General features: G+C 33.7%; 3 protein-coding genes across 3 annotated transcripts; all 3 read right to left on the bottom strand.

Annotated features, from left to right (window-relative positions):
- Positions 1-3,643: 3,643 nt before the first annotated feature.
- Positions 3,644-7,778, bottom strand: LOC133172475 (hepatic lectin-like). Its single transcript, XM_061307361.1, has 4 exons — positions 7,733-7,778; positions 7,298-7,576; positions 4,404-4,595; positions 3,644-3,702 (listed from the first exon to the last, which is right to left on the bottom strand). Exons 1-4 carry the CDS (start codon positions 7,776-7,778, stop codon positions 3,644-3,646), a joined length of 576 nt encoding a protein of 191 aa, XP_061163345.1.
- A 1,622-nt stretch (positions 7,779-9,400) lies between these two features.
- LOC133172477 (galactose-specific lectin nattectin-like) lies at positions 9,401-12,504 on the bottom strand. The gene is made up of 4 exons (XM_061307362.1): positions 12,465-12,504; positions 12,083-12,361; positions 9,678-9,881; positions 9,401-9,571 (listed from the first exon to the last, which is right to left on the bottom strand). The coding sequence occupies exons 1-4, from the start codon at positions 12,502-12,504 to the stop codon at positions 9,465-9,467; spliced, it is 630 nt and encodes a 209-aa protein (XP_061163346.1). The 3' UTR covers positions 9,401-9,464.
- Positions 12,505-14,041: 1,537 nt separating this feature from the next.
- Positions 14,042-15,898, bottom strand: LOC133172480 (collectin-12-like). Its single transcript, XM_061307366.1, has 4 exons — positions 15,856-15,898; positions 14,882-15,160; positions 14,416-14,664; positions 14,042-14,246 (listed from the first exon to the last, which is right to left on the bottom strand). The coding sequence occupies exons 1-4, from the start codon at positions 15,896-15,898 to the stop codon at positions 14,074-14,076; spliced, it is 744 nt and encodes a 247-aa protein (XP_061163350.1). The 3' UTR covers positions 14,042-14,073.
- Positions 15,899-16,735: the final 837 nt, after the last annotated feature.

Below are 16,735 nucleotides of genomic sequence, written 5' to 3' on the forward strand. Positions count from 1 at the left end.
CAGCAAACAAAAAAAGCAAAATCTAGTGTAAATATTTGAACATATGACGTACAACCATTCGTGTACTTGATTTGCCGTGACATGACTTTTAAGGTTTCGTGACTCCTCGTGAACCTTACGTTCCTTGGACGTTTAAATTCAACTCTTTTTCACACGATCTATTGCAATGTCTCTATTGTTTCGCATATATTAAAATCGGTTCATGACTGTCAACGACCAACACTAGGTTTCTTAAAATTTATGTTTCTAGTAAATATTGCTTTGAAATTATTCATGTATTATAATGTATTGAGGAAACATATGAAAATAGGAAATATTAGTCTTGGCTGCATAAACTTCACTTTCTGAGCGTATGTAAAGTTTATTGGATATTGAATGGGATTGAGTATTTTTTATTACCAAATGATATTTAAACCTCCCGTTTTTTTTTTGTGTTGTTTAAAAAAAAAATTGCACCCCAACTTATTGTTAACTATTATTGTCAAATTGTCAGCGCACAGTTCAGAATAGATTAAAAAAATCAAACTATCTTCACAAAAACAATGACAGATGAAAATCTTTAAGTGCTAAGTCTAGGGAAAGAGAAAAAAATATTTTTAATTTTGCGAGGGCATATACTGGGCTTTAGTTCAGGATTTATATATACAACATCACAACTATTGATGAATATTAATTCCCCCTATCTCTGACATGGAATTTTAGACATACAGGCAGACCTCGTCTTAATAACAGCCTGCAAGTATGTTTAATCATAACTCATACAGCAAAAGTGTTAAAATATTTACATGAATGACATATCTTTAGGTACATTTCTCATTTATTTGTTGAGTTCTAAACGATTTTTTTAAATATACGTTTTCCTCCGATTGAAACTATTACTTGTACTACCATAAAATGACACAACAATCAACAAAAAACACTTGTTAAGTGTTAATACCCTAAAATACGCTAAAAGAGCATTCAGAAAAAGGACTATACTGTTAATATGGCATAAGGAATTTTTATGTTTTCTAGAAAAGGTTGTGCAAACACCGCAAGAGTTTTACCTTAAAGACAAAACTTTTATATGCGAGCTGCCTTGGCCGATATTTCCTAAATATTTTTTTTTTCTAAAACACAAAACTAAAAACTAAATCAATTTTTTTCAGCACAAAAACAATGAATTTGCAACTAAATTTACCATGAAGAAAATACTACAGAAAATATAATAGATATATTTTAAAAGGTAACGGTACATTCCAACAGCTTTGCAATTTAATACACGTCCTTACGAATGTCAAATTTTTCAAATGTTTCAAATTTTGCAGAAGAAATTAAAGTTTTTGTCAAGTGATTACGTTAATAAACAGATTTAGACATCTTATCTCTATGAAGAAGTGCCTTGCATTAAATGTGACATTATTCATTGTGTAACTTATCTTTCAGTCAGACACGTGTTGCACTGAACAATTTGTTAGGCGTATGCTAACCAAAAAATAAATAAATAAATAAATCAAATAAAATAAATACTTGTGCATGCATATGTGCCCTTTTTGAAAAAAAAAAAATAATATACTGAATAGTAATCAACTCAACACATTTTTGATATACTGAATAATTAATTAAACAGAAAATTGAAGAAATCTCTTATAAATATTTGTGAAAATGCTTGTTCAATCTTTGTTTATTCCAGTGTGTCTCTGAAACTCTCTGTCCGATTTGAACATAAGTTAATTCACTAGGGTCTGGTTTGCATTAGAAATGTAAAACAAAATCAAGCACTTCAAAACCATCTTATTAGGTTTTGGGTTTTAAAACTATTTTTTATACTCTAATCTCCGGACTTTTATGGAAGGGGTCAGTGAGGTTCTTAATTATTTTTGGCAAGATAGCTACTGGAATAATAATACGCCAATCCTTGTGACCGTTGGTATTGACAGCATTTATTTTATCATCATTAATATGATCAATTTTCTATATATTTGTGAATTTTCATTTTTCCAAGTTAAGATTTTATCATATGTACCAAATAGTTTAAGTGTTTTGAAACAAAGTAAATGATAAAGTACCTTGTATAGATTTATCGAGATTTTAGATTTACAAGCCCTCCGTATACGTATATTTACCATACAATGTAGAGAGAGAGAGAGAGAGAGAGAACTGCAGATTTTTGTGTGCAAATAATACACACCCTTTTGAATGCAAGAAACTGTAACTTTTTGGTCTTCTATTTTAATTTTTTTCAGATCAGTGACTACAGGTCTGCAGCTTGACCCTCTAATACAACAAATGCGTTTGTGCAGAAAATAATTCTTGGTTTTCTAACTAAACCTTAAACAATCTTGGCCAGAAGTAGTACAAGTCGGAGGTATAGAAGAAATATACCCAACTAGTTATAATTGTAACGGGGACCGTTACAGATGTTCCCCAAACGCTCCCCAACACCCTTTTGGTGTCTTATTTCCTGTAAGCTTCATTAAATAAGCCAATGAAGTATATTGATAGTTTTTTGCATTTCACGCGCGCGCACGTGCATGCATGTGCAGGATGACCATGTCATCTCATCTATACTATTAATGCATCTTTATATTCTCAGTATTAAAACATTTCATCAAAAAAATAAATAAGTTCCAGCTATATCAAGTATATTGGTCATCTTAGCATTGCACGCATGCGCACCTGCATGCATGTTCATAATGACCATGCCATTTTGTCTACACTTATAATATGTCGGTTTATTCTTAGTATCAAAGCTTTTCATAAAAAAATATAAAAGTTATGGCTACATTAAGTATATTGGTCATTTAACACATTGTACGCGCGCGCATGTGCATTCATGAGCATGATGTCCACATCATCTTGTCTACACTTTTAATATATCTGTATATTCTTAATATCAAAGCTTTTCATAAAAAAATATAAAAATTACGGCTATATTAAGTATATTGGTCATTTAACACATTGCACGCGCGCGCACGTGCATGCATGCATGCATGCATGTGCACGATGACCATGTCGTCTTGTCTACACTTTTAATATATATAAAAATTTTGAGTATCAAAGCATCTCATCAAAAAGTATAAAAGTTACGAGTATATCAAGTATATTTGTCATTTTACGCTTTGCGCGTGCGCACACGTGCATGCATGTGCATGTTGACCATGTCATCTTGTTTACACTTTTAATATATCCTTATATTCTGAGTATCAAAGCATTTCATCAAAAAATATAAAAGTTACAGCTATATCAAGTATATTGGTCATTTTACGCATTGCACGCGCACGCACGTGCATGCACGTGCGCTCAAAATGACCTTGATTCCGCAAATCTACATAACATGCCTATTAACCCTAAAAAGGTTTCACCTCAATCGGATGAGTAGTTGACGAGATCACTCGCGGACAAAAAAGTACCCAGGAAGAAGAAGAAGAAGAAAAAAAATAATAATAAGAAACAGAGTAAAAACAATATGTTCCCCAACTTCGTTTGGGGAACATAATTACTAAGTAACCTAAAATACCAGAGATTACGACTCAATCAAAATTCATTTCTCGAATAGTTTAGGATAGACGTCGTATGTACATGTATTTCATACATGTATGAATAATACAAATTCTTTGAGAAAGATAGGTTGATGGAAGTATGTCGTATTTAATTTTTGACTTCAGACTGCTGTGGTAGGCGGAGGGCTCGTATTGGTGTTGGCTGTAGCTATTCCTTGCACTGTGGAGATTGAAAAAAATTTTTATTAAACATAAATATTTCAAACAAAAATGGAAGATAACAAAGTTTTTTGTTAATTAGTCATTAGTAATGACTGATTTAAAAAAAACTTTGTTATCTTCCATGACTCATTACCATTAAAACAACTCTTCATAGTAAAATGTTTGCCCACATACTTCAGGAAAATGAGATTAGAGCAATTTTATTTAAGCAACCCTTACTATGAGATATCATGCAAAAAGGGGAAAAAATGTTTCTGATATACAGTGTATGATTTTATTCTTACTTCGAAATTTACGAGTCATAAGTAAGTAAATTTCACTTTAGAATTGATACTGCACCGTGTAACCAATTTTTTGTCACACATTAAGATGGTATATGAGGGTGGACTTATTTGCACATAAATTTTCTTCTGAGAAAAAGAGATATACATGTACTTTAAAGATAAGGCAAAGCGGCTTTCAGAATGGTACCCAGCTTAATGTACTTAATTGTCTCAATTTGTAGCCTTGACCCGCAATAACAACTATTTTGATTGTATCCTTTCTGTTCTCTTAAATTGTCAGAAACTGGAGAATTAACACCCATTATAATTGTAACTTTTCACTGAAAATTCCATTTTAACTATGTTTATACATATTTACTACCAGGTATTCCTGGAGATATTGGAAACTGAATCCAGTTGTAAGTAAGATACTCACAGTATTCGCAGACATATGGATAATGTTGATGAACAAGCCCCAGTGGGTCCTGCTTTACACAGGGTATGTCGTCCCAGTGACCTGAGGCGTCAGAGTACAATATGATGGCACAGTCTTCCTCGGCATCCAACAGGAAGCGCTTCCGTCCGTCTGGCTCCCCGGGCCTCCAGTGGGTAAACGTGCTTGTCTCCCCTGTCACATAAATTTCATCTTAATTTTTAGCAAATGATTTCTAGAGTTTACTGTCGGGAGTGATGATGATAACAACATTCCGCTGTATAATTCTATGGTGGGGTCACTTATAAATCTTATTTTTGGAACCACCCGACTAATGTAAGAGTATATAAATGTAGTCTCCATTCTATGCAAGAGGAATGTACCTTCTAAAAAAGAATTATAGAGCTGAACACTTATCGTGAAAAAAATGACCAGATGCAGAACCCTATACATATGTATACTAGTATACGTTATTGACAGTATGCATCCATTGAAGTGCCGCCATCTTTGATTGTAGTTTAAATTATGATACACCTGCACACAGGCTTAAAACCAAATCATTTCATGTGAAAATTGTACAAGTATATTATTTGCAGCTCCAAAACATTCATGCACGTCTACAACAACTAGTTCCAGACAAAATTAATGCAGCAAGAGTTATAGTTTCAAAGTCAAAGAAGTTATGCGAACAAAGAGAACGAAATGCCTATAGTGCGTCATAATTGAATCTTAGTCATAACAAAATTTTCTCTGATAGTTCATCTAACATTAAAGTATACTTTAAATACGTAAAATCTCCCCAATATGGAAAAATCTCACCAAGATTAAAATTATTTGCCCATGAAATAGCATTAACACACCAAAGAGGACAAAAATAATCATGTTTTCATATTATAACACAATTTTCCCATATGAATGCTCCATTTCTTCTTAAAATTTATTCTCAACATTTGCTTAAAAATATACATTTTTGATTAACAATTAAAAACATGGAGCAATGACCCACTATACCTTAAAAATACACTTTTATTACTCAACATTCGTATCTTGAAGTCCATTTAGTCAATGGTCATATCACAAACAGGGGTGTGCAATTAAAAAAATTCAGCACTAGCCCACGGGCTAGTGGCAGAAATAATGTTACTAGCCCCAAGTAAAAAGTTACTAGTCCAAATGTAGGGGAAAGGGGGGGGGGTAACAAAGTTCTAATATTAAAAGAAAATAAGTTATTGTTGAAAAAGTCAGCTAGGGTTTTAATGTGATTCTTTATAATTCTCACTAGTAAAATTAAATCATGTATAAATTAATAATTATGATAGAAAATAAAAATGAATTAAAATAAATTATCCTATCTAAAATGAAATGACAATCATTTTTTTTCAGCTTAAATCATTAAATACGCTGGAGTATATGTTATGTAAACCACATAACACTTATCTTTCAATTGATTGAGTGATCGTAAATAATTTAATGAGATATCTGCATGCGTATTTACCATAAACAGAGGAATAGAGGAAATTCGAATTAGATAAAAACGATCGTTTTTGGAAGTAAATAAGTCAGGTAGTACTGCAAAATGGATAATATTATGTAGATTTACGAATAATAGGCGCATGCTGCCGAAAAATTTTCATTGCTTAAGAATTTTATAGCCAAAAATGAGAGAAAATACATGTATTACACTGGTAGTTTTAATTTTTACTGGCCCAAGGGGCTACCTCCGTGCAGAAAACTACTAGCCCGACCCCCAAAAATAGTAGCCCCGGGCGTCGGGCGATGCTAATTGCACACCCCTGACAAACATGACTAAATGCTACTATTCACCAGGACTTTTGTACAAAAGAACTTAGACCAATCTGTAATTTTGTGGATAACATTTTATCATACTTTTTTTGAAATTCTAATCTCTTTAAAAAGAATTTGAATGAGATATTTATAGAAACAATTTTTAACAGATTCAACATTTTAACAGATTCATGAATTTTTCAAGAATTTACAGTCAGCTAAAGTTTTTGATCTAAGTCGTAAGTTCTTTTGTAAAACAGGCCCCAGGATTTTTATTTCTAGGGTTCGATCCTCAAGAATACCATACAATTTTTTTTAAATAATAGAATAATTTTTGCAGAGAAATGTTTTTCATAATTCAATAATGCGAATTTTAATCTCAATACTTAATTGACAAATTAAATATGATTATAAAATATGATTATATATATGATTAATTGATTTTAGATATAGATATAGATATAGATATATATATATATATATATATATATATATCTGAAGCAAAATGCATTCTTCACGCCTTGTTCGCCCATCTCCTTTAGTATAAAGCAATGACCTAACAAATGGTTTCAAACATGTCAGACAAAATACGACCCAACCCCAGGTTGTATTAACAAACAAGTTTATTATTATAATATTATAACGACCGGAGAATTTGCGAATAGCTGACGTTTAACGAGGTCGCTGAAATCCTTGAAACATCAGCTTATTTGTCAGTAGAGTACACCCCTTTAAATATTGATTGTACTCATAGCATGCGCTTAGGTATCGAATCAATTGGGAGATATATAATATGCAGGTGACGTAGGAATATTAGTAGACAAATGAAGAAAGATTGTATATGATTATTGAATCATAGACAACGGATTAATGTTGTAAACGACTCACTCTAATATTAATTTTATTAAGGTCATGCCTCATGATTAACTTATATTATGTATGAAGAAAAAAAATATACACATTGCAGACTATGGCCCGTAAAATGATTATCGTCTCATGTTATTTGATTTTGTTTGTCTCTTTGTACTTTTCTGTTTGTTTAAAAAAAGAATTATAAACTTGTTGGCAGCTTCATGTAAAAATTTCACCTAAAAATGTGATCATTTTTATACCTGTGGTCCATGTCCACTTCCCCTCTACTTGACCATCAGTAAACCCTATCCACACACCATGGCCATGAAATGGAAAGGACTTTAATGTGGACATAATGAAGTTCTGTTCGTCCATACTGTTGACGGCAACCACATGACCCCCTCTTGATTTGCAGTCACTCTCTGCTTGGTGAAAGTCGATGGCTCGGTGAATCTTGAATTCGTAACAATGACCTTGGTAGGCCTTCAGAGTGGTGCCTTGGTGGAGATTTGTGGGGCAGTTTGAAATATCATCACCGCCTTACAATTAAAAGATTCCACATGAGATACATTATTTTTTGTTCTCTTTTATCTCCTCTTATCGAATCTTGTAAGGAATTTTAGCACATTCAACCAAAACCATTCAACCATAAATTACATCATGCTATAATTATATGTCTATCATCAGACACTTACAGACAAGGGTCACCATCAGGCAAGACAACAAAAGCACTAGTTCCATCTTGGAAATGAGACAATGAACTCTCCTGTTCAAAGTGTAATTACACGTATATATATTATTTCTTATCTGCAGGTTACGGTAACCAGGACCAAGGTCATATACAGCACTATCCCAACATGTGCATCAAAACTGAATTTCATCGGATGGCAAAAAATACTATAGTGTTTGAATGGCTGATGTGGAACAGCACATCTGGACAACGAAAGGATTGTGAACGATAGTATTGTTTCGCTGCCTACCATCAGGTCAATTCTTAATTCATGTTGCAACATTTATTTTCTGAAATTATGTAGATATTTATGTCATTTTTCATAAAATTTAAATTATTGACCAAAGGACAGGCGTTACAATTGTTATTTAACAATTCATACCAAAACTTTTGTTGTTTTCTCGGGGACAAATGTTTATAGACTAAAATAAACCGAAAATAATTATGATAAACAATTACATTTTTTCGAGTCGCCCGCGTGGCGCAGTGGTTAGAGCGAACTAGCTTTCGCTCTGGAGTCGCGGAGTAAGGAGTTGTTCTTTACGCCGCGGGTTCGAATCCCACTGTGGGACGTGGAGACCGGTCCTTCGGATGAGACCGTATAAACTGAGGTCCCGTGTCGCAGTAGGTCTGGCACGAAAAAGATCCTTCACTGCTCAATGGCCCTGAGTGCCGAGTATAGGTCGAAATTTGCAGCTCTCCACCGGCAAGTGGTGGCGTCTCCATATGAGTGAAAAATTCTCGAGAGGGACGTTAAACAATAAACAAACATTTTTCGAAATAAATCGGATATAGTTATATAAATTAAACAGACTAAAAGATCTGAGGACAATTATTCCTATCCATGAGTATTTTAAAATCCAATACGTCTTCAATTTTACATCCTCTTATCTAAAAAGAGTTGCCATGAGAGCAATTAATGTTTTGACGCTGGGAGTTACTCGTCAATTACTAATAAAATCTGCTTTGCATTAAAAAAAAACAACTTTAAGGTCAAGATCTAGTAAATGACTTTAGACTAACTTTTTGGTGCTAGATCCATTATGACGTCATAATCATTTTCAACTTTCTTTTTACTTTACGGCTCTAATAAAATTATGTAGAAAATGAAGTATTTTCATGGAATCCAATATGAAATCATGTGAAAAGTAATCCCGATACCTATATTCAATTTAATATTATTTTAAAGAAGAGGCCAAGAACATACAAATTACCGTTTTCTGAGAGACTGTAGGCAATCTGGATACATTTCATTTGTCTGATTTGGAAAAAACTCCCATATTCATGACAGGTTTTCTTAATTTTTCATTGAAAATGATAGTTTAAAAAATGATTTTTCGTCTTATTTACCTACAAATTATGCCCCGAAACAACTTCTTTGACCAAGCTAAAATTATAAAGCATCATTAAAGGAATTTATTTCTCAAATTTGAGAAATCTGTATGCACCTTTCATTTACTAGATCTTGACCTTAACCGCAAATTTGCAACACATTTTGAATTATGTGTGTGTCAAAAATATAGGCCTGAATCGAGAGTTAGCCTTCGCAGTTCTTTACAATAAATTCTCTTCGTATTGCAATTGTAGCTGTATAAGCCTCATGTATTTCTAATACGTATAGGTCTCTGAAAGATTTATTCAAAACATTCATTTCCGCTTTAATCTTAAAATATAATTTGTAAAGCATCATATCAATGTCACTGCGATGGAACACGAGGACTTGCTGGTAGGGCAGCTGAAGTGGTACTCATTGTAGATGGCGCCATAGTCGGAGCTACAGACGGAGCTGAAGTTGTTCCAGTATCTTCAAAATGAAAATGTATCTCTTAAATTTTCGATTTCAAATTTAATGCTTTAGGATTAGAATTTCATTACGAAAGTGATATCTTCGAAACTGAAAATAAACGTACCGTACTCGCAGATGTAGGGATAATGTTCCCGCACAAGTCCGAATGGGTCTAACTTCTGACAGGGGTAGTCATGCCAGTGGCCTGATTCGGAGTATTTCATGAGAACACAGTCCTCGTCTACTAAACCGTCAAGGATAAATCTTTTGCCTGCATGTGACAAGTGGGGTTGTCCTGGTGCCCAGAACGTAAAGGAGCTATTTTCTCCTGCAAAATGACAGTAACAAGCAACAATGTTTTTTTGTTTTTTTTAAAGAAGATGGGCGTGTTTGGCGTGTGATCTGCAGGAATAAGGTGTACGAAACATTTTTAGTTTAAATGTCTACGATTTGGTCGGCTGACCACAGCTGGACACTCATGTACATGTACTTTACAAAGTTACACGTATGGGAAAATTATGGGAAAGTTACATTTAGTTTGAAATACTTTGTCAAATTTAACATTTCAGTCCGCTTATCTTAATAATTACTACATGTTAAACTTACATAAATAATAAACACCTATAGGGCATAGTTAAATGCAATTACAAGTACATGGGTATATTAAAGTATCAGTAGGTTGGAAGAATTGCTTTCGCTTTCGGTGCAACAGAAGCAGAATTTATCTATTTGAAAATAAATCAGTACATAAAATTAAACTGACAAAAGAATTGATTGTTTGTACTAAAAAAAAAAATAATAACGCTCCATGCGAGGATCGAACCAAAAATATATCTCTTTCATTGCACTGGACGGGTACCGCATACTACTGAGCTATCACCGCTACATATACAAAATGGTTTTTAAAGCGACAATGAAGCACCGCATTTACACATTGGAATTTTTTTGGAAAAAGTTCATTTTTTATCATCTCTGGGTCTCCTCTCCATTTTTTTAAAAATGTTTGTTAGTTTCTTTGAATAAGAATGCATACAAATATAACGTTTCAAAACCATGGAGAGATGACCCAGAGATAGCAAATTTTTAGAAAAACGTGTTTAAAAATGTAACATTTTGTACGAAATGACTCATCTAGCCAATTTTCAAGTTCTTTTTTAGCAAATCAAAATACAATATCGGGAAAATATCTCCCTTTCCTATTTCACAGGAACCCGATACATCAAAAGAATGCTAAAATTTCATGTGACAGATCAATAAAATTTTCACTTTTCAATTGCGCCCAGATTCCTGCCGAATGCCAATCAAAAGCGCCCTCGTTCTTTATATTACATTGCTGACTAGAATCCACCGGGAACAATATTATCGAAATACTACAGTATCCTGTTAATTTTTCGGTCAAATACATTATAGTACCTAATTTAGTTTCCAGTGAACATGTCTGATCGAATTTTTCTGACTGTCTGATAACATTACATTTTACTTATTGTCAAGGACCAGTGGGCAAATTTTAAGCAAACTTGGCAAAATTGAAGGAAGTTAATTTATTCCACGGGTGCTTGTGGACAGAACCAGCATCTAAAGGAAACTTACTATAGCAAAACACTATACTCAGAAAAAAGCCCCCTCCCCTCCCCCCCCCCCCGCGTTCCTCGGGGATTAAATTAAGAGTCAAATTAACCATAATGCACTAGTCAGAAATATCTGACGTTTTCCTGGCTTTTTTAACGATTTGATATTTTACGTGCTAGGAAAACGTTAGAAAAACTGGAAATTTTCGATACTTGCAAACCGAATTAAATGCCGAACTCACAATTTATCAATAGCACAATGCTTCTAGTACTCACAAATATCGATGAAAAGAAAACATCACTCCTCATTTCGATACGGGACTTGCAAAATTTGAAAATGCACGAAATGAAAACAAATCTCGACAGTCAGATAAAATGTTTTCATCGGATTGTATATTTATAAACGAACCATAAAAACGATGATGGTGAGTACTTAAAGTATTGTTCAATAGATAAGTTGTGAGTTTGACATTTAATTCGGTTCGCGAGTATCGAAAATCAACCCGAGAATGCCGCCTCCGGTTGGAGGCGGCGAATTCCCAATTTTCGTAATGGTGCCGGTTCTGACGTTTTCCTAGTAAAATATCAGATCGTTAAAAAAGCCAGGAAAACGTCAGATATTTCAGACTATGCATGTACATGTAGAAAAATAATATTCTTTGGAAAAAATAATCTTCCCCAGAACTGCAAGGAAACGTTAAGATTAAGATTTTCATAATCCCGGAGTTTAGTAAGAGTTCAATTAAGTTTGGTCAAATCATGACCTTTTGGCGCTAGAGTGGAGCCACAGTATGTGGTCATTTTTTTCATTATAGAAACATGCAGATAGAGAAAAATTTGCTAAGATTTTCTAAGAACAGCAGGACCACATTAAGTAACGCATGAGTGTTATCGCCGTTTGGGACTTTTAATTACTAGTATACTTTAATTCAACCAAATTTTAATACATGTAATAAAACACCTGTAACCCATGTGAATGTTCCCTCATGGTTTGTGTCGGATAATCCAATCCACACACCACTTCCATGAAATGAGAGTGCCTTGAGTGAGGACATGAGGAAATTTTGTTCCTCTGCGTCGTTGATGACCACTAGAGTCCCTCCTCTAGAGCTGCAGTCACCCTCGGCTGCTTTCCAGTCCACTTTGTGACGAAGTTGAAACTCATAGCAATGTGTACTGTAGACTTTCAACGTGGCGCCATTTTTTGATTGTGAAGTACAATTCTGAGTAACTTCGCCATCTGTATTTATCAGTGTTTTAATAGATAAAAGATTACCAACGAAAAAGTCTCGTCATTTAGCATCTATATTGTTTGGTTATGAAATAAAAAAACAACAACTTACAAACGGCGGTCGCTAATGACAGCACGTACAGGTACAGCATCGTGCAGAAAGTACTAAAGATTCATTTCTTATCTAAAAGGTAAAGAACATGCATATTGCGCATTTTGAGTGCAAGTTGTTCCATGCATGTACTGTATATATGAGTGTGAATTATGAAGATAACGAACAGTGTTATTAGGTAATCAATGTCAAAAGTCCATTGCATGAAACAATACAGATTGAAAGCAGAGCAAACAAGGACATCTAATATCATCAGAGGTGGGATCAGGTGCCATGGAGGAGTAAGCATCCACTGTCGATTGATCACACCCGCCTTGTGCTCCTTGTCATGACCGGGAAAACAGAAAAATCCGAAGACAATTCATTGTGAAAAAAAGGTCTAACAATTAGTATGAAAAAGACCGTCAGCATACTACAGTAGATCAGTAAATTTTCGCGACACCTTATTTTCTCGAGATAGACATTTACTCTTTATTAGCGATACAAAATTTTCACGAATTGTGGTTACTGCTCTATATAATCTTTAGGAATACTAAATGATAGGCTGTATTTACTAACAAGGTTATTGTATCGAACAGAGAACTTGCGAAATGATGACTTTAAACGAGACTATTGATATTCTTGTTTCATTAACTTGTTTGTCAATAGCTTGCCTCGTTTTAGAAATTGTTCGTATGTAGAGTATGCTTTTGCGTATCAAATCAACTGGGAAACATAAATCCCATATGCAGGTGGCAAGGGTATATTGCTACATAGGTAAGGGAAGTTGACGATAGAAAAGTTAAAGTTATCAAGTTTATCATTAAATGTGTGAAGATTACTACATCTTTTCATTGATATACATGTATTTTACAAAAAAAAATATGATATGGTAAACTATGTGATAAATTGGATGACTTCAGCTTTTCTATTGTCAGCTTCCCTCTTTAATATTCCACTATCATCTGCATATGGAATTAATTCTATGTTTCCCAACTGAGTCGATACCCAAGAGCATCTTCTGCAACTGCACGAGTAAGATGAATTGTTAAACTGAATAGACTACAGATAAATAAGTTGGTGTTACGGGGTTTTCAAGATAGCCTTTCGCAAATTCTTTGGGCTTTATAATGACAGATATGATACTGGATGATTAAATAATTTAAATTGCATAATTGTACGTTCCTTCTGTATGTTTATTCTGGAGTATCAACATTTTTCAATCTATTTTTCTTGGAAAGTCCAAAAATTTAGTGGAACTCGTATTGGTAAACATAGAGCAAAAGAAAAAAATGTGTTATAATATACATAAAGAAAATGTTTAGACAGTTTGTATTCTATAGCATCTCCATGATCGAGACAGAGAAAGAGGAGAGAGAGAAAGCACAAAGAAATTCACTATTTATAAGGATATCCACCCACTTTCGTAATAAGCCATTATCTTGATATCTCGACTCTACCAGAATACAAAGCAATTAAAGGGATCTTTCTCTCTGAATATAGCTTGCTTTTGTTAGTGCATGGATTTCTCTTTTTAAATATTGAATTCACAGCATCCCTTCATAATAAAATAAAAATGATTAATACATAATTTTATTAAATACATGCATATCACAATTTAACATCCTTTTTAGCCTATTACGAGCTCTCCCACTGAGCCAACGATAGCGCCTGATGTGGTGGTGCCGGCTATGTCAGGTTCTGGAGTCGTGACAGAAATAGGCCCACCTAATGTGGTGGTACTCGGCGTTGATGGCCTCATGGGTGTTCCTAGTGTGGTGCTTGTCGGAACGGGCGTTTGGTCTGTCAGTGGTAAAGTATTATGAAAAGTACATGTACGTGTACATATATACGACATAATTATAGCAAAATCAAGAATTCAAATACATGTAGATCCCAATGTTATTGGTTGTAAAATGTAAAAATAGAATGACTTTTTAAAAATCTTCCGAATGAACAAATATCAACCTACTGTATTCACAAACATATGGATAATTCTCATGCACAAGACCTAGAGGATCCAATTTAACACAGGGATAGTCATGCCAGTGACCAGAGTCCGAGTACTTGAGCAGGACGCAATCTTCGTCTATCAGATGTGGAAGATGAAGGCCTCCTCCTGTTAAAGTGTCCAAAATCAGACGTTTTCTACCACCGATACTGGGTAAATCCACCACTCCGGGCTGCCCTGGTGCCCAGTATGTGAAGGATGACGCCTCTCCTGCAAATTGATCAATATTGCTTTAATATGTACATTGTCCTATATGATCTGCATTTGTTCGCGTCTCTCAGGGAAGAGGGGCAAATGGATGTTTTCAATTTTGGAACCATTTGAAAAAGTATGACTAATATTTCATGATATTGATCATAATCCTTTCTAAATTATGTCTACAATCAAATACGACAGTTAAATACTGATGTGTTTAAAAGCTATCTACCATTAATCCAAGTGAATTTCCCTTCCTGCTGAGTGTCACTTAATCCTATCCAAACCCCCTGACCATGGAATGGAAAAGATCTTAATGCAGACATGATGAAAAATTGTTCCTCAATATTATTGACAACAGCCAGAGTTCCTCCTTTGGAACTGCAGTCATTTTCTGCTACATTCCACTCTACATGTCGGTGGATCATGAACTCGTAACAATGACCATTGTATGTCTTCAGATGTGTTGATCGCTGAAGATTTGGGGGGCAATACTGTAGCTCATCACAATCTGTAAAAAAAAAAAAATTAAAAATGCTATTTTTCGTGCGTGTAGTTTTGATTTTGTTTTCAATTAAAAAAATATATTATGAAAATGGGAAGATACAGGATAATGAGATTGGTTGTTTTTTATGTGTGTTTCACTATCTTAGAATTGTTAATCTGATAATTTTAAAGATTTAAGTGGCTTTTTGTTTTTCAACATTTGTTTGGACAAATATTGGTTCATTTTTAATGATATTTTAAAGGCATCTTTGTAAATATAATTGCGCCACTCTTTCATCATCCATACCATCAAGACTTGCAGAAAAAGTGTCCTTTTCGATCTGTATATATAACAATTACTAAGAAAAGGTCTGTGACAAAAAATATCCAACAGATATTTGTCATAGTAAGCTGACTTGCTTTGGCTAATTTATATCAAAGCCTATACATATATTGCATGGGGCTATCATAATGGTTCAAGACTGGAATTGAATACGAGGCAATTTCTTGAAAATATTTCGAATTTAAAACTTTGTGCAGTAAATATCTTTACAATCTCAGCTGTGAATATTTATACTGTTAATTTATTACATGAAATTCTTTAAATATAACTTTACTCTCATTATATACAACTCTTCGGTTTGATGGCTTGTGAAAATTTGTGTCCGGGCGGGCTAAAATATGATTAAATTGACTAGCTAAAAAAATTGAAGCACTTACAGACTGTGGTAACCAAAATTAGCGATAATACGAAGATCCACATTGCGTAAGGATGTGCCAACCACGTACAAATGTATTCTATCTGTGATCTCTAGATCATTTCCTTATCAGTATAGTTTAGTGACCTAAGCTCTGAATATTGCAAACAAAACCTTTTCATTGAACTGTTTCTAGGAGAGGCCCTCTGCGTCATGGTTTTATGAGAGTTTGACTTTGTTTTAGTATTACATTCGTAAAAATGTTTTTTGAATCTTTAAAATCATTCGAATTCAATATTTTCTTTGAGGGTTATTAAAAGAGTATTTATATAAATACATGTATATGTCTTTAAAAGGTAGCTACTATTTTTACATTCAAAAGTAGCTGGTTACCACTATAATCAATCCATTCCCGTAAGAAAGTGTTCGTGCATCTGAGAAAAACAATGAACAAATATTGCTCCAGATAACTACAAAGTTTATGCTGCCTTATGGAAATTACCCAATCCTCATGTACATACATACATACATATACATACATACATACATACATACATATATATATATATATATATATATATATATATATATATATATATATATATATATATATATATATATGACATATGGCTTTAGGAGACCAAGGAGGATATATTTTCTGGCTTAGGGAGACCACTGGATTAAGGCGACCTTTTTCGGTCTCCCTATTATTTTGACCTCATCAGTATTGCAAATGTCTTTTTATAGATAAATAAACAGTCTGCCATTAAATATTATTAATCTTTAACTCTGTTATTTAACATTCAAAAGTTGTCTAATTTCTATCATCTTCCCTAAAAAAGAAAAGAATTTATAACCTACGTATAATTTCAAAGGATAATTTTTCTGCATTTTGGAGACCA

Source organism: Saccostrea echinata, unplaced genomic scaffold, assembly GCF_033153115.1.
Source record: "Saccostrea echinata isolate AGI-Se365-2 ecotype Australia unplaced genomic scaffold, CSIRO_AGI_Sech_v1 ptg000054l, whole genome shotgun sequence".
In the NCBI taxonomy this organism is placed as follows: Eukaryota; Metazoa; Mollusca; class Bivalvia; order Ostreida; family Ostreidae; genus Saccostrea; species Saccostrea echinata.

What these genes read in the sequence shown, in the direction of transcription:
- LOC133172475 (XM_061307361.1), bottom strand. Translation starts at nt 7,778, where the DNA reads ATGGAACTAGTGCTTTTGTTGTCTTGCCTGATGGTGACCCTTGTCT. An exon ending in CCTGATGGTGACCCTTGTCT is followed by an intron (nt 7,577 to 7,732) that starts GTAAGTGTCTGA and finishes TTTAATTGTAAG; the next exon opens with GCGGTGATGATATTTCAAAC. An exon ending in GAAGTGGACATGGACCACAG is followed by an intron (nt 4,596 to 7,297) that starts GTATAAAAATGA and finishes TTTATGTGACAG; the next exon opens with GGGAGACAAGCACGTTTACC.
- LOC133172477 (XM_061307362.1), bottom strand. Translation starts at nt 12,504, where the DNA reads ATGCTGTACCTGTACGTGCTGTCATTAGCGACCGCCGTTT. An exon ending in GTCATTAGCGACCGCCGTTT is followed by an intron (nt 12,362 to 12,464) that starts GTAAGTTGTTGT and finishes TGATAAATACAG; the next exon opens with ATGGCGAAGTTACTCAGAAT. An exon ending in AACATTCACATGGGTTACAG is followed by an intron (nt 9,882 to 12,082) that starts GTGTTTTATTAC and finishes GTCATTTTGCAG; the next exon opens with GAGAAAATAGCTCCTTTACG.
- LOC133172480 (XM_061307366.1), bottom strand. Translation starts at nt 15,898, where the DNA reads ATGTGGATCTTCGTATTATCGCTAATTTTGGTTACCACAGTCT. An exon ending in GAAATTCACTTGGATTAATG is followed by an intron (nt 14,665 to 14,881) that starts GTAGATAGCTTT and finishes ATCAATTTGCAG; the next exon opens with GAGAGGCGTCATCCTTCACA. An exon ending in TCCATATGTTTGTGAATACA is followed by an intron (nt 14,247 to 14,415) that starts GTAGGTTGATAT and finishes TACCACTGACAG; the next exon opens with ACCAAACGCCCGTTCCGACA.